The sequence below is a fragment of the Mya arenaria genome, chromosome 5 (genome assembly GCF_026914265.1).
Source record: "Mya arenaria isolate MELC-2E11 chromosome 5, ASM2691426v1".
NCBI classification, from domain to species: domain Eukaryota; kingdom Metazoa; phylum Mollusca; class Bivalvia; order Myida; family Myidae; genus Mya; species Mya arenaria.
The window spans coordinates 42,794,831-42,813,744 of NC_069126.1; the positions used below are offsets into that span (position 1 = coordinate 42,794,831).

Consider the following 18,914-nt stretch of genomic DNA (forward strand, 5'->3'; position numbering starts at 1 on the left):
ACCATTTGGACAGTTTACTAAAAAACCTAGTTCTATTTGGATGGTTGACTAAAAAATCTAAATCTATCGCGATATGTGCAGTCTTAGATATTACCATTTGGATGGTTTATTAAAAAATCTAAATCTATCGCGATATGTATTGCCTAAGATATTACCATTTGAACAGCCTGCTAGAAATTCAATGTTTATCGTGATATTTATTGTCAGCGATATCGAGCCAAATATATTTTACCGTTTGGGCAGTCTACTGGAAAATCCCCCACCAGTTTGCCATCAGTGCACGTTAGAAGTGAAGACGACCCAGCCAGACCTTCGTGAGCATGCTTGCATCTAGCTTTTATCTGCAAACATAACTCATACGTTATAAGTGTACAAGACCTAACCACCCTCGTCAGAATCCTCCCATTTAGCAACAACCAGCAGCCAGAACTCGCACGATATAACTGTTGAAGACCCAACCATCCGTTTTCAGCATGCTTGCATAAAGCAACAATCTATAAACGGAACTCGCACGTTATAACTGTATTAGACCCAACCATCCGTTGTCGACATACTTGCCGTTACATCAGTAGAAGTATTTCGTAAAGTTTTGAATTATATTATTAATTAAATGTAGTGATTTAGCTTGTATTTATTGATCTAAGGCTTACAAAAGTATATTTGGTTCGGGTTACCCGACCCTACCTACGGAATAGGCGCCGACACTACCGTTTTATAGTCAGTTTAAAAAAAAAATGAAAAACTAAATATATATATATATTAAATTGCTTTTCACTTTGTAGTTGAAAACCTAAAGTGCTTATACAGAAGATAACTTTAACAACATTATCCAATGATGAAAATGACATTCCTATATAAAGCCTAATTAAAAAAAAAAACTAAAAAAAAAACCTACCTACCCTACCTATTTTTTAAAAGGATGAAACCCTTACCAAACAATATTTTTTTAGGCCTAAGTTTAAATTGATTGCCAGTAAAATGTATTATTGCAAACATAAGTGTTGAGTCATTAAGTTTAACTGCTAAATTTAATGACTACGCGATCTACTTGCAGCGGACTTAAACATACCGAATTCTAACAAAAATACGAACTACTTCAACTGATGTACATGCATAATCCGGGGATGTTTAAAAATGGCCTAGGAGTTCCGAATGAATTACATGTACATATTTGTGGATCGGGTACATAACACCGATTCTAGGCTACATCGATGTCCACTGAATAGAAATAGTGTTACCTCAGATCCCTCATGAACAAGTTTTCCAACTTCCAACTTTTCTCCGTCCAAATACAGTTCGATGTTATCATTACTGTAGTCGCCGATTTCACATTCGAAGACTGAAATTAAATAAGTATGGCAAAAATGATAAACAAACTTGACAAGAACCAAGTGCACTGATCAAATAGAGGCGCAGACTTTGGACCGCCATATTGAATTACACTAAAAATGGCCGACTTAGAATTTTTGAAGTAGGATTTTGGATCAACAGCTTCTTGCGTGCAGATAGCCTGCTTCTTGCCATGTGATAGAAGTGTATTTGGTCAGCTTGCAATGAATAAATAAAGTACTACGTTTTAATCTACGAAACACTTTAAAGAGCTTCTAATATATTTTACAGTGACATAAGAAACAATGGCTCAATGAAAACAGGCAAACAATGCTATAGGTATCTTCTATGGCGAAATTGGAAGATGTGAAACTGTGTTATGGTGCCATTTGAAGCGAGAAATTATAAATTTGGATTTTAAATATTGCCACAAGACAAGGCTTCCATGATGCTACAGACGACGGTCTTCCACAAGGGGGATATTTTTTTGATTTCTATAAAAAGAAGTTCCATACGGGTAATTGTTGTATCTTTGCCCGTGGACAAGATAAGAATTTCCACCATGGCCAAATTTTGGATCTACTTTTCTTAGGTGAGAGAAACATACATCTTTACTCGACCAAACATCCAGTGAGTTACTAACTAGTTGTCTCTGTTCGTGCCAATGTAGACACCCAGACATTGACCAATGACGATATTTGGATACATGTTTACTGAGTTTGGTTAGTGATCACCACGCCTGACATGCGGGTTTTCTCCGGTTACTTCGGTTTTCCCAACAACACAGCATCACACTCAGGCAACATCGTGACAACGGGGATGGCTTCGTTTAGGTTATCTTTCTTCACAATTGTAAAGTATGCAATGTTTTTTACTTGTAAGTAGCTTTGTGTTTAATGTCTGTCTTTTGGTTTGGCTTTGACCATTATTCTTAAAACATGATCTTGGTTCAGATTATAGCTACTCTTTGAACGATTTTCGAATTCAGGCCGTTTGCCTGTACGCTCTCTCTCCATCTCTGGTATCGATATATTATCATAGAAAGAGCTTATAAATTAAATATCCTCCTCACAATTTAGAATGACCATATTCTACGATGGTTTTCTTCAGATCGTGTCTCTTTAAGCTCTCTTTATCGATATATTATCATAAGAAGAGATGATAAATAAGCTTATAAGCTAAATACCTTCCTCACTGTTTTGCATGGCAATATTCTACGATATTGTACAGTAGTATGTATAATGTTCGTCGTGCCACAGTCGGTCAATTTGGAGATTACTTGAATTGAGCGCTGCGAGTAGATTTTAAATGAATCTACTATGCATTGACTATTTCAATTATTTTGTACTTAAACATGTTATGCCATATTAACTTCTCTGGCATGACACTATATCCTGATGTTCCAATTCATGTCGTCGGCCTGTATACTCTCTCAATCTCTGGTTTGGATATATGAGCCGCAGCTCGCGATTTGGGGCCTTGGACACAATTAGTACAAATGAAATAATCATAAATAAAAATGCCAAAAATAGTGATTTTTGTATGTTAATTATTTTCTTTCAAACACGTTTTTAAGGAGTGTCATTGGCGTTTTATTTTCTCGTCGATTAATGACCATTTTTTACTCATGTTTCCATAGCAACCATGAATTTCGTCCCAATTTAATTTGACTGCATACATTGTTTGTAGTTAAAATGACCCAATGGGTTAAAAATACAAAAAAAGAATCAGTATTTTTTTCCTGGATTAATGTTTCAGAAAGATTCTGTGTTTGGAAAAATAGATGAAAAAAGATGTATTTTAAAGTAGTTACAATATTGAGTAATTTCAGTAACGTTCTTTCGTAATAACGTCATATGTGTGACGTCAAATATAGCATTCAAAATGCGAATTACATGGTTTCACATATAAACACGTATCTAACGCAATTTAAGTGATATCATCATGAACTTGTCATTTAATTCTAATGCCCAATAAAATAATGAAAACCAATTTATGTTCGTAGGCCCAAAGTTGCACGATGCGGCTCATATAATCATAAAAAAACAGATAGTAAATGAGCTTATAAGTTACCTACCTTCCTCACAATTTGGCAGGACTATATCCCACGATCTTTTTCTGCATGTCATCCGTCTGGGAACCCTTTCGTTCTCTGGTTTGGATTTGCATGCCACCGATACCTTAACATAAATGAACAATGTATATGAACAGCATTAGTAATACAGGGAAACTCCCAAGCCCGAATATCTAGAAAAATACTTAAGTCCAGTTTCAATCTCCGTCTCAACTTGAAATATTGACAAATTATTTTTCAACTCATTCTGTGAGAAAATACGTTGTTAAGAATATGAAAACATGCAATATTTGTTATCACATCATACTTTAGATAAAAAGAATTGAGATGAAGATTAAAAATTGACTTGAGTAATTTTTGCGAAAAAGGCTTGTGGTCAATCTGTTTTCGATTTCTCTGTATAATCAGGATGAAGATCACGTGACTTCAAAGGGGTTTTCACATTGGTCACCACGGGTCACAACCGATGAAAACAAACAAGTTAGTAACGTTAATTTCTAAATAATATTTAGCAGAAAATTTATGAAGATATTTCTTAGCCTATAAAAGACTATGCCATGCCTCTAAACTTGTGGAATATTTTGAATAATAATGATGCAAACTTTGGCCAAAGTTTCAGCGATGCAACGTTCTACAAGTCAAGTTGAAATTTTGGCAAAGGATTGGATCATTTATGTACAAGCAAATCTAAAATAATTATCGTGCCACTGCAAAAAAAAAAATAATATTTGGATAACACTACGATGTGTTTATTTCTATAATTTAGATGTTAAAAACAATATAATGGTATTTCATTATCCAGTGAACATTCTATATATACAAATTTTGGCCAAGATATATTATCCTTATCTGTGGAAATGTTATTATGAAACATATACTTAATTTATAGATACAGTCGAAACTCGCTATGTCGAACTCTATAATCTCATTGTTCTGGTTGTGTCGCAGTTTGTTTTCGAATTATTTTTTTTTGGTTTTATTATACACATGATGAATTTCAGTTATATCGAATGTTTGTTATCTCGAAGTATTTTAGAGGTCCCAACGACTTCGACATAGCGGGTTTTGACTGTATATAGAACGAAGTTTCCAAATATGCTTCGACTTTGTATCGGCACGATTTCGTGTTGAAATGACTTCTCCTGTTATGTTAATACATACATCTACTCCACTTCTTGCATAAACATCTCCTTGTTTAGACTGCAGTATGGCTATGTCGTCTATAGAGGGGTTAAACACATAGCGAGTGGTGTCCATCAGGCATCCTTCTATAAAACACAATTATGCATGTGTTTATCAATTAAACAGTAAATGCTTTTTAATTGGTTAAAATGGTCGACTGAATGTATTTGTAGAATAGATCGTTGGTAAAAATGAAAATCGATCAGTTTTTGTTGTTAAGTTCAGAAAGTTTTTGACAATCCTTTATAGCAGTTGAAGGACTGATTTTTACACAATATCACGATTTCACAATTCACATCCTTACATTTACCTTACATCACGATTCGAAAGTGCAAAATTATGAATGTTTTAATCGTGAAAAATCGTGAAATGTTTTATCTTCAAATTGTGAAATAAGAAATCTTTAATCGTAAATTTGTGAATATATGAAGTAAACTCGTGAAGTAAGATATCGATGAAGTGTAAAATCGTAAACTTGTGAAATAGACTCGTGAAGTAAGATATCGATGAAGTGTAAAATCGTAAACTTGTGAAGTAGACTCGTGAATTAAGATATCGATGAAGTGTAAAATCGTAAACTTGTGAAATAGACTCGTGAAGTAAGATATCGATGAAGTGTAAAATCGTAAACTTGTGAAGTACGATATCAATTAAGTGTAAAATCGTAAACTTGTGAAGTAAGATATCGATAAAGTGTAAAATCGTGAACTTGTGAAGTGAACTCGTTAAGTAAGATATCGATTAAGTGTGACCTCGTGAACTAGTGAAGTACATTCGCACAGTACGTTATCAATTAAGTGTGATCTCATGAACTAGTGAAGTACATTCGTACAGTACGTTATCAATTAAGTGTGACCTCGTGAACTAGTGAAGTACATTCGTACAGTACGTTATCAATTAAGTGTGAAATCGTGAATTTGAGAAGTAAAATCCACGAGTAGGATATCCATGAATATAAAATCATGAATATTTTGTTTTGGAAATTCATCTTTTCGGAAAGAATGAAATCATGAAGTGTCACTTATGAGTTATGAAATGTTGATTAGTAAATAAGCACCTTTTTTCTTGGAATCGTATCGAATGAGTTTGATTTTGATATATCTTTTCTTTTTTGATACCTCGTGTATGGTCTTTATTTTAACTTAATACTTTCTTTCTCTTTCTTTGTATTTATTCCATTGTTGTGACCATGCTGACTATTTACGTATGTATGCTTGTATGTATGATATTTTGTCAAGGACCTGTTATATAACATGTATTCGACAATAAACATTTATGTATGTCTGTCTTTCTGCCTGCCTGCCTGCCTGCTTGCCTGCTTGAACGCAGTACTCAAACAATACTTTTATGAGAAGTTTAAGTTTGAAATGACGTATATATCTGTGCTTTCAACATTTCACTAACTTCTCAGCTTTGTTTTTTAATTCCAAATTAACGAATTATTTACGGTTAGAAAGGCGGTAAAAAAACACTGACAAACCGTGTTCACATTCCGTCACATCGATCCTCCAAACGCCACCAACACATGTGAAATTCCCAACGGTGGAATCAACACACATATAATCAAACAGCCTTAATACCGTCCCGTCGGGGTAAAGCTTTCCTTCCAAGCTGTCAATTTCCTCGGAGTTGGCCGTATAAACTGAATAGACGCTCATGTCTATAGCAGGCGTGTCACAACTTACTGAAAATAAAATATAAAGTGTGAGTAAACCCTGATATAAGAATACATCCTGTTTCATATTCAAATTTGGTGCTTCTAAGCTGACTGCAATGAATATTTAGAAATTGTTAGGAACCTGCAGGAATAGCGGAAGATTCACGTATAAAATGGCGGCCGTTAAATTTCTGAAAGAATAGTAGTCTTTACTCACACTTTGTAAATATAAATGTATATTAAAGCGGGTTTAATGTCAATTCCTGAAACACATATAAACATATTCAAACAATATTAAAAAAAGAAAATTCAAAACCCACGAAATTTCGTGTCCAACGAATAAAAGGATTTTAAAAATGTCAAAGACGAGCAGAACTGTACACAGCGACTTCCGACGTCGCTGATTATTACAACACCGTCCAAGTTTACTTTTTATTGCAATATAGGAGAAGAAAAGTAATAAAATACGCCACAAATGCACCATAAATTTTGTTGGGGTGGGGTATGACCTCAGCCTCAGCCCCCCCCCCTCCAACATTTGTTTCTGAGGGAATAGCTCAAGTAAAAAGGGTACGCCCCTAAGTAACGCCCCCTCTAGCGTCGAATCCTGAATTCGCCCCTGGAAATTCCAACATTAAATTCATACAAAATATGTTGGGCATGTACATGAAGTCTGTCTTTGGTGTATAGTGACTTTGTGGGTTTCTCGTTTAGCGTGTTTTGAAGGGGCTCGGTTACGTTTTTGTAAAATGCACTATTTTTGTAAGACGAATTAAAGTGTGACAAATAGGTGTTAAAACTAAGATACCAACAGCTGGAAAACTTCAGCAAATGTTGATATTTGCTCAAATATCGACTTTGAAAACCACAATTTTTATAAGCAATAATAACAGCTTCGTTGCTGTGTTATCAGTATATTGACAATAGCACGTGATGTTATCAGTGTATTGTTTAAAGGTAAAAATATCCACCACTTAAGTGTTGGTCCTACTGACCTAGTGGTTAAGGTGTATTTTTCGTATTTATTATTGATTACCGGCTTTGGTTTGCACCTCACTAAAGCCAAAATATTTGTTTATACTTTAATTGTGTTTTAATGCAACTTCGATATCAAAGAGTAAGGTAATAAGATAAAATAAGTGTTTTCAAATGCATTACCGGGAAATATAATGTTTGGTAAAATAAAACATAAGCGAGTGCCTTTAAACTAAACTATAGTATTATCATTGTACTTATATCATAGAAATTGTAATTAAACAAATTATTTTACACTTACCTACTGCATCACATCTCCGTATAGGGTCTCTTGCTGGACCTTCGCAATAGCACCGGCAATCTTTCCCCATAAAAGCATTTTCTGGGCATATTTTAGCTTTGCAGCCACCTTGAAAAAAGTCTTTATAGTATATTGTAATTATGTCGCCATTTAGTTATAACGGTGCGTAAGAGGCATATCGTAAGATGAAGTACAGTCGAAACTCGCTATGTCGAACTCTGCTAACTCGACATTCTGTTATGTCGAACTTTTTTTCGAATGTGTTTGCTTTTAGTCATATACTTTTTTGTATTTCGGTTATATCGAATGTTCATTATATCGAAGTTTTTCCTTAGGTCCAAACGACTTCGATAAAGCGAGTTAATAGACTATAAACAGTAGATGCGTGTCACAAAATAAATTAAAAATAATCTGCAAGACAACTTTTTTACTGACAATTCTGTTAAAATAAGCTCAAACACTTAATACAACATTTATAAAAAACGCTCGTAATACACTTCGTTGATAAGATGCATCCATTTTGTTCGAAGTGCAACATTTAAGCTATACCAAATGTCCTTCATAATAAACAATGTTTATATATATATATATATATATATATATATATATATATATATATATATATATATATATATATATATATATATATATATATATATATATATATATATATTAAACTGCTTTAAGTTTATTGAAATCCAACCTGTTATCCCTCTTTATCATGTAAATGTTTTACAACTAGTTTTTGTTTTGACATCCTTGATCTATCTTATCGTACGTTATTATATCGGGCATAAACATTTAAAGTAACACTCTTATTCAAATCAATACATACACATGTTTAACAAATATCAATTTTGAGTGATATACGTTAAAGGGGCTGTACTCCGTATGATGAAATAGCGAAAATAAAAGAAAATTGTCGAAAACTGACATAAACTTGGTATCGATGTGTACAATGCATTGAAACTTACTAACTTAAGTACCACATAGTTTACAAATAATTTATTTTTCGCAGTTTCTTTGGTATTTTTCCATTAAAAAAGATTACTAGGTATGTCTACCTAGTAGAATTCATTCCTTATGCGTGATTGGCTAGTCGATGCTATCACGTGATATTACCAAGTTAGGTATATAGCTGTAATATTCCACCCTATAACAGTAGGCCTTCTAAGCACAGTGGATACGACACTGGACTGCAATTTTGGCGAGCCCGGTTCGAACCCGGTCTCCGACTCGATTTTTTACATATTTTTTTTTACAATTATGATATCAAAGAGTAAAACATTTTATTAAATAATTGTCCTGAGATTCGTTACAGAAAAAAAACTTTTTTTGATGCCAATCTGGTGTACAGTCCCTTTAAACTTCTCGCTAAATAATGCATTTATGGAGATTATTCATTACTGAAAACAAGATTGTAACCGTGTATTTAAGAGCAAAAAGCGCAAAACATTAAATGATTGGTGAGTGCTTCAAAGTTTACGGTGGTCTACTATCATCCCATAAGGTAGAAATACCGTGGTTTATGTTATTTTCTTTCAAATTTAACTTGGTAATCTTCATAAGTACCATTGTTATCGACATTTATTCATCCTTTTTGGAATATTAATACAATATTATCAATTGTGGTAAATCTTATTTGGGAGTAAGAGTGCGTCTTTAAGCTACACGTCAAGTCAATGAGGCAAACTTGGTTTTTGTTTCAATTCTGTTTACCTGCACAATTGTACATCTGATTTACAATTTTGATGTCCAGAAAACTCAATGTTTCAACTTCTCCAATTTTTCCAAGAAAGGCTGGATCCTTTGGCTCTAACGATAACCTATCCGACGGTTCGGCATAAAACTGCAAATATCAAAGTATGAAGGTTTAAGAGATTATACGACTATTGACTGGTAAGCCATTGAACAAGATTTTATATTCACTGGGAGGAAGTCGTTTTGACCGAGGCATAGCAAACAAGATGGTGATAAAAAAACTAGGAACCGAACTGGAAAATTTAAATTTGATTGGTTCCCGCTTTATTTGCAAATCAATAAGAATATGAAGTGAAACCTAAGTACCAAACCGGAAAAAGTTAAAGTTGATTGGTTCCAGCTTTATTCGCAAATCGATAAGATTATGATAAGAAAACTAAGAACCAAACCGACAAAAAGATTTAATCTTTTAATAGAATGACATTGTATATTTTGATCCAAAACCAGAAATAAGTTTTGATTGGTTCCCGCTTTACTTGAAAATCCAATAAGAAAATGAAGAGAAAAACTGAAAACCAAACCGGAAAAAGTTAAATTCATTGGTTCCCGCTTTATTTGCAAAGCAATAAGAATATGAAGGGAAAACTAAGTACCAAACTGAAAAAAAGTTCAATTTGATTGGTTCCCGCTTTATTCGAAAATCAATAGGAATATGAAGAACAAAACCGACAAAAAATCGACTCTTTTAATCGAATGGTATTGTATATTTAGATCATGATTATAAGAAAACCCCAATGAATTTGATATAAATAAATCTTACGTCGTCGATGGCTGTCTGGACTAATGAGAAAATGTATATTTATAGTTTATATCACATGACATCGGGTACAATGACATCGTACATTTTAATGCATTATTTAAAAGCGTGGTCTTTGTAGTTTTTGAGGTAGTCCGACGCTGTTGCGATCTTCGGACTATGAATATGATAAAAAATCGTTTGTTTTCATCCGATAATCCGCAATAGTAGTGCAAATATTAAATATATACTCTAGCAATATCTTATTCTATACGAACATACACTTTAAGCGCAAGCGGAACCAGTGTGGTGCATCCGGTGCGCGGCCCCCACTTAAATCGTCCAAGTGTACTTTTTATCACTATCGGAGAAATAAAGTAATAAAATACGCTCAAAAGGAACCATTTTGCACTAGAAATTTTAAGATGTTCATGGGAGTCACCGTACCCCCCCCCCCCGCCCTCCTCTGCTAATATTGTAAACAAAATAAAGTCTGGTTCTGGGGGGGGGGGGCAAAATTCAAAAGGGAGAAGATTGTGAGGATATACATTTGTGACGTCATTGCTGTGACGTCAATAAATGACTTACATTTTTACCGTAGTGCATGACACTAAGGTAGTCATACGCTTTTCCATAGGATTTGGTTGATCCATTTTTCAGCGGATCAAACTGTACATGGTTCGTTATGTTGATGTTTTCATAATGAACGGTGACGTAATCATCCCGATCGGGCCGCATATGTTCGTGGTACAGGCCAAGGACGTGTCCGATTTCGTGAAGAAAAATAGGAACCTGAAAAATAGATAGAATAAAGCATGAAGTGAAGGCAGTTGAACGGTAAAGGTAGAACCATCGGTATTAGTTGCAAAAAGGTGTTAAACAAAATCATGGAAACTAGTGGGATCATCCCAGTTTTATAACATCTTACTACGATCTAAGGGACGCGAACTAAAGCCAACCAAGAAACAAGAAACACGTCCATGCAATACAACACACATTACAAAGCTTTCGTATTATTGCTATTGTGAAATGATGGCGTTGCAGCCGAGGCACGGTCAGTCTTTCCATCATTGTGCCCATGGACCGGTCAATGAAAACTTAGTCTTCTGAACAGTGTGGCCATGGCGCAATCAGTCGAAACTCAGTTTTCACATCAGTGTGGCCAATGGGTGGTCATAAGAAATTAATCCTTTCCATCAGTGAGGACTAAGTCTTGCAATCAGTGAGAAATTAGTCTTCCCATCACAGTGGCCATTACACGGTTAGTGGGAACTAAGTCTTCTTACCATTGTGGACATGGCACGGTCCATGAGAACTAAGTCTTCCAATCATTGTGGTCATAGCGCGGTCAGTGGAAACTAAGTCTTCCAATCATTGTGACCACGGCGCGGTCAGTGAGAACTAAGTTTTCGCATCATTTAGGCCACGGCGCGGTCAGTGGGAACTAAGTATTCCCATTATTTAGGCCACGGCACGGTCAGTGGGAACTAAGTATTCCCATCATTGTGGCCATGGCACGGTCAGTGGAAATCCAGTATTTCAATCATTGTGGCCATGGCGCGGTCAGTGGAAACTAAGTATTCCCATCATTATGGCCATGGCACGGTCAGTGGAAACAAAGTATTCCCATCATTGTGGCCATGGCACGGTCAGTGGAAACTAAGTTTTCCCATCATTTTGGCCATGGCACGGTCAGTGGAAACTTAGTTTTCCCATCATTGCGGTCATGGCGGGGTCAGTGGAAACAATGTTTTCCCATCATGGTGGCCATGGTTCGGTCATTTGAAACTAAATTTTCCCATCATTGTGGCCGTCACACGGTCAGTGAAAACGTATTCCGATTGCTGTGGCTATTGCGCGGTCAATGAGAACTAAACCTTCCCATCATTGTGGCCTTGGCGCGGTCAGTGAAAACTAAACCTTCCCATCATTGTGGCCTTGGCACGGTCAGTGAAAACTAAAACTTCCTATCATTGTGGCCTTGGCGCGGTCAGTGAAAACTAAACCTTCCCATCATTATGGCCTTGACGCGGTCAGTGAAAATTATGCCTTCCCATCATTGTGGCCTTGGCGCGGTCAGTGGAAATTAAACTATCCCATCATTGTGGCCTTGGTGCGGTCAGTGAAAACTAAGCGTTCCCATCATTGTGACCATGGTGCGGTCAGTGAAAACTAAATCTTCCATTCAGTGTGGCCATGGCGCGGTCAGTGAGAACTAAGTCTTCAGATCATTATGGCCATGTTGCGGTCAGTGAAACTATGTCTTTGCATTGAATTATGGCAAAGGCACGGTCAGTGAAATTGAATTATGGTAAAGGCACGGTCTAAGTATTCCCATCACTGTGGGTTGAACCCGGTTTAGGGGCACTAAAGTATTCTTATAGCCTCCAACTCAGTTGAAATTTAGAATAAAAAGGAAGACCATTAATTAGGTTGTTCGAAATCAGTGGGTCTTACCGTTGTGCACCCCGGTGAAGCTAAATACACTGGCTGTGGTCCCTGCATTCTTCCAACATATGATTCGCACCTAAATGACGTCATGTTGTATAACAGTGTGTGTATACCACGTGATACATTACGTCATATATGCTACGTCGGAAGGAAACATTTTTCTTAAAATAAAGAATTCAAACAAAAATAACTTTTCTTCTTGAACACCATCTCAAATAAAACAAAAGGCAGTATTTGCCGCTTATAGAGCTCCGCCTTCGTTTTATTACCGGAGTTTGGTAAGGAAATTAGTTTCTTTGACAAACCTGTTTCTAAAATAATGTTTTGACAGTCCTGTATCAGGAGACAGCGGTTTTTCGAAAAGGTTTGTTTTAAGCAACTAAACCCTCAATCAAACTATGGTAAAATATAGCAGGCGGGGCTCTGGGGGCGGCGTAGACTACGCTATGTTTCATTTAAAATGGTGAAGAAAAAGTATCTTTGTTTAAAGTCTTATTTGGAGCAAAACGTTGCCTTCCGACGTAGCATTTATGAAGCATTTTGTAACGTGGTATACACAAACTGTATAATTCAAAATAATGTATATAGCAAAAAATACGTTAAGTAGTGTCTGCGATAAAATTCGAAATTGAAAATACATAAACCGGTGTATTGTTCATTTGTTACCCCCAATCCGTGTTGATGAACTGTATCCTATCATAGTCTGTTTCCTTGCTCGATATAAAGTTGACACAGGTGAAGCTACTCCATATCTGCATTGCTTTCAAAATTGTTACTTTGTCTTCAGCGTCTGTAAACACAATGTAAGAAAAGATAAGCTTTAAGCCAGCTTTAAACGTAAAACGTTCAGGTAGCATGATACTTACTAAGCAAGCATCTATTCTATGATCAAGAGTTAGAAAGTCATTTCTCCCACCTCAGATAAGTAGAATCCATTAATTTAACCATGCTAGAAATTCTTATCTTGCCCACGGGCGAAGATAAAATGCCCGTATGGAACTTCTTTTAATGGTCACCACATTGTAATTACCTCCCTTGTTGAAGACTGTCGTCTGTAGCGCATCATGGAAACCTTGTCTTGTGGCAATATTTAGAACGCTAGTTAATTATTTCTCGCTTCAAATGTCACCAGAAAACAGTTTTCACGCACCTTTCAAGAAATAATGCTTCACTCTTCTTAGAACTATTTAAAGACCGATCAGACCATTTACATACTCTGAATCACTGCGCGAATATCCATGACAACCACGAATTATCGCATATCCGTACGCAATTATTTTCACTAAGCACAAAAGAGTTCCAGCAAAAAAAAACACATTTTTACTTAATTTTGTTTAACTGAGGTGGGACAAAACGGTAAACCACGTTTCCGCAAAACACCCTACGCTCGGGTCGGAATGAACCTATCTTACATTCTCGGCCATGGAAGATACTTATAATCTAATGATACAAAGTTGAGTAATATATATATCACGAATATCCTGACTGACATCATTGTCATATTAAGTATTACGGTCTAGAAAACCAGATTTTGTTGTTGGTAAAAAAAATTAATATTGGGCATAATTCTATGAACCTTTTGTCCGAATCCGAATTTTAATAATTTGATTACTAAACTATTGAACATTTCGAGCGATGAACTTAATTAAACTTAACGTTTTTATTGCAACAGGCGAAATCGTGACATAATCTAACCCAACCGCAGCCGTGACAGAATCTGACCCAACCGCAACCGTGACAGAATCTGACCCAACCGCAACCGTGACAGAATCTGACCCAACTGCAACCGTGACAGAATCTGACCCAACTACAACCGTGACAGAATCTGACCCAACTGCAACAGTGACAGAATCTGACCCAACCGCAACCGTGACAGAATCTGACCCAACCGCAACCGTGACAGAATCTGACCCAACTGCAACCGTAACAGAATCTGACCCAACTGTAACCGTGACAGAATCTGACGCAACCGCAACTGTGACAGAATCTGACGCAACCGCAACCGTGACAGAATCTGACCCATCCGCAACCGTGACAGAATCTGACCCAACCGCAACCGTGACAGAATCTGACCCAACCGCAACCGTGACAGAATCTGACCCAACCGCAACCGTGACAGAATCTGACCCAACCGCAACCGTAACAGAATCTGACCCAACCGCAACTGTGACAGAATCTGACCCAACCGTAACCGTGACATAATCTGACCCAACCGCAACTGTGACAGAATCTGACCAAACCGCAACCGTGACAGAATCTAACCCAACCGCAACCGTGACAGAATCTGACCCAACCGCAACCGTAACAGAATCTAACCCAACCGCAACCGTGACAGAATCTGACCCAACCGCAACCGTAACATAATCTGACCCAACCGCAACTGTGACAGAATCTGACCCAACCGTAACCGTGACATAATCTGACCCAACCGCAACTGTGACAGAATCTGACCAAACCGCAACCGTGACAGAATCTGACCCAACCGTGACAGAATCTGACCCTACCGCAACCGTGACAGAATCTAACCCAACCGTAACCGTGACATAATCTGACCCAACCGCAACCGTGACAGAATCTGACCCAACCGCAACCGTGACAGAATCTAACCCAAACGCAACTGTAACAGAATCTAACCCAACCGCAACCGTGACAGAATCTAACCCAACCGTAACCGAATCTGACCCAACCGCAACCGTAACAGAATCTAACCAAACTGCAACCGTAACAGAATCTGACCCAACCGCAACAGTGACAGAATCTGACGCAACCGCAATCGTGACATAATCTAACCCAACCGCAACCGTAACAGAATCTGACCCAACCGCAACCGTGACAGAATCTGACGCAACCGCAATCGTGACATAATCTAACCCAACCGCAACCGTGACAGAATCTGACCCAACCGCAACCGTGACAGAATCTGACCCAACCGTAACCGTGACAGAATCTGACCCAACCGTAACCGTAACAGAATCTAACCCAACCGCAACCGTGACAGAATCTGACCCAACCGCAACCGTGACAGAATCTGACCCAACCGCAACTGTGACAGAATCTGACCCAACCGCAACTGTGACAGAATCTAACCCAACCGCAACCGTGACAGAATCTGACCCAACCGCAATTGTGACAGAATCTAACCCAACCGCAACCGTGACAGAATCTAACCCAACTGCAACCGTGACAGAATCTAACCCAACCGCAACCATGACAGAATCTAACCCAACCGCAACCGTGACAGAATCTAACCCAACCGCAACTGTGACAGAATCCGACCCAACCGCAACCGTGACAGAATCTGACCCAACCGCAACTGTGACAGAATCTGACCCAACCGCAACCGTGACAGAATCTGACCCAACCGCAACTGTGACAGAATCTGACCCAACCGCAACTGTGACAGAATCTGACCCAACCGCAACCGTAACAGAATCTAACCCAACCGCAACCGTGACAGAATCTGACCCAACCGCAACTGTGACAGAATCTGACCCAACCGCAACTGTGACAGAATCTAACCCAACCGCAACCGTAACAGAATCTAACCCAACTGCAACCGTAACAGAATCTAACCCAACCGCAACCGTAACAGAATCTAACCCAACTGCAACCGTAACAGAATCTGACCCAACCGCAACCGTAACAGAATCTGACCCAACCGCAACCGTGACAGAATCTGACCCAACCGCAACCGTAACAGAATCTGACCCAACCGCAACCGTGACAGAATCTGACCCAACCGCAACCGTGACAGAATCTAACCCAACCGCAACCGTAACAGAATCTGACCCAACCGCAACCGTGACAGAATCTGACCCAACCGCAACCGTGACAGAATCTAACCCAACCGCAACCGTGACAGAATCTGACCCAACCGCAACCGTAACAGAATCTAACCCAACCGCAACCGTGACAGAATCTAACTCAACCGCAACCGTAACAGAATCTGACCCAACCGCAACCGTGACAGAATCTGACCCAACCGCAACCGTGACAGAATCTAACCCAACCGCAACCGTGACAGAATCTAACCCAACCGCAACCGTAACAGAATCTGACCCAACTGCAACCGTAACAGAATCTAACCCAACCGCAACCGTAACAGAATCTAACCCAACCGCAACCGTAACAGAATCTGACCCAACTGCAACTGTGACAGAATCTGACCCAACCGCAACCATGACAGAATCTGACCCAACCGCAACCGTGACAGAATCTAACCCAACTGCAACCGTAACAGAATCTAACCCAACCGCAACCGTAACAGAATCTAACCCAACCGCAACCGTAACAGAATCTGACCCAACCGCAACCGTGACAGAATCTGACCCAACCGCAACCGTGACAGAATCTAACCCAACTGCAACCGTAACAGAATCTAACCCAACCGCAACCGTAACAGAATCTAACCCAACCGCAACCGTAACAGAATCTAACCCAACCGCAACCGTAACAGAATCTAACCCAACCGCAACCGTAACAGAATCTGACCCAACCGCAACCGTAACAGAATCTGACCCAACTGCAACCGTAACAGAATCTAACCCAACCGCAACCGTAACAGAATCTGACCCAACCGCAACCGTAACAGAATCTGACCCAACCGCAACCGTGACAGAATCTGACCCAACTGCAACCATGACAGAATCTAACCCAACCGCAACCGTGACAGAATCTGACCCAACCGCAACCGTAACAGAATCTGACCCAACCGCAACCGTAACAGAATCTAACCCAACTGCAACCGTAACAGAATCTGACCCAACCGCAACCGTAACAGAATCTGACCCAACCGCAACCGTGACAGAATCTGACCCAACTGCAAACCATGACAGAATCTAACCCAACCGCAACCGTGACAGAATCTGACCCAACCGCAACCGTAACAGAATCTGACCCAACCGCAACCGTAACAGAATCTAACCCAACTGCAACCGTAACAGAATCTAACCCAACTGCAACCGTAACAGAATCTGACCCAACTGCAACCGTGACAGAATCTAACCCAACTGCAACCGTGACAGAATCTGACCCAACCGCAACCGTGTCAGAATCTGACCCAACCGCAACCGTAACAGAATCTGACCCAACCGCAACCGTAACAGAATCTGACCCAACCGCAACCGTGACAGAATCTGACCCAACCGCAACCGTAACAGAATCTGACCCAACCGCAACCGTGACAGAATCTGACCCAACCGCAACCGTGACAGAATCTAACCCAACTGCAACCGTAACAGAATCTAACCCAACCGCAACCGTAACAGAATCTAACCCAACCGCAACCGTGACAGAATCTGACCCAACTGCAACCGTAACAGAATCTGACCCAACCGCAACCGTAACAGAATCTGAGCCAACCGCAACCGTAACAGAATCTGACCAAACCGCAACCGTAACAGAATCTAACCCAACCGTAACCGTGACAGAATCTGACCAAACCGCAACCGTGACAGAATCTGACCAAACCGCAACCGTGACAGAATCTGACCAAACTGCAACCGTGACAGAATCTGACCCAACCGCAACCGTGACAGAATCTGACCCAATCGCAACTGTGACAGAATCTGACCCAACCGCAACCGTGACAGAATCTGACCAAACTGCAACCGTGACAGAATCTGACCAAACCGCAACCGTGACAGAATCTGACCCAATCGCAAACTGTGACAGAATCTGACCAAACCGCAACCGTGACAGAATCTGACCCAACCGCAACCGTGACAGAATCTGACCCAACCGCAACCGTAACAGAATCTAACCCAACCGTAACCGTAACATAATCTAACCCAACCGCAACCGTGACAGAATCTGACCCAATCGCAACCGTAACAGAATCTAACCCAACCGTAACCGTGACATAATCTGACCCAACCGCAACCGTGACAGAATCTGACCCAATCGCAACCGTAACAGAATCTAACTCAACCGCAACCGTGACATAATCTAACCCAACCGCAACCGTAACAGAAGCTGACCCAATCGCAACCGTAACAGAATCTAACCCAACCGTAACCGTGACATAATCTGACCCAACCGCAACCGTGACAGAATCTGACCCAATCGCAACCGTAACAGAATCTAACTCAACCGCAACCGTGACATAATCTAACCCAACCGCAACCGTAACAGAATCTGACCCAATCGCAACCGTGACAGAATCTGACCCAATCGCAACCGTAACAGAATCTAACTCAACCGCAACCGTGACATAATCTAACCCAACCGCAACCGTAACAGAATCTGACCCAATCGCAACCGTAACAGAATCTAACCCAACCGTAACCGTGACATAATCTGACCCAACCGCAACCGTGACAGAATCTGACCCAACCGCAACTGTGACAGAATCTGACCCAACCGCAACTGTGACAGAATCTGACCCAACCGCAACCGTAACAGAATCTAACCCAACCGCAACCGTGACAGAATCTGACCCAACCGCAAC

At 39.4% G+C, this 18,914-nt stretch overlaps 1 protein-coding gene across 1 annotated transcript in view; it reads right to left on the reverse strand.

Moving 5' to 3' along the window:
* Positions 1 to 18,914, reverse strand: part of LOC128236010 (uncharacterized) — a 56,277-nt gene that overhangs the window by 25,208 nt on the left and 12,155 nt on the right. The window contains exons 6-15 of the mRNA XM_052950794.1: positions 13,133 to 13,256; positions 12,473 to 12,542; positions 10,604 to 10,807; positions 9,238 to 9,367; positions 7,519 to 7,626; positions 6,066 to 6,269; positions 4,565 to 4,671; positions 3,407 to 3,509; positions 1,239 to 1,339; positions 233 to 341 (exon numbers count right to left, since the gene is read on the reverse strand). Coding sequence (XP_052806754.1) covers positions 233 to 341; positions 1,239 to 1,339; positions 3,407 to 3,509; positions 4,565 to 4,671; positions 6,066 to 6,269; positions 7,519 to 7,626; positions 9,238 to 9,367; positions 10,604 to 10,807; positions 12,473 to 12,542; positions 13,133 to 13,256 — 1,260 coding nt within the window. The remainder of the gene's footprint in view (positions 1 to 232; positions 342 to 1,238; positions 1,340 to 3,406; positions 3,510 to 4,564; positions 4,672 to 6,065; positions 6,270 to 7,518; positions 7,627 to 9,237; positions 9,368 to 10,603; positions 10,808 to 12,472; positions 12,543 to 13,132; positions 13,257 to 18,914) is intronic.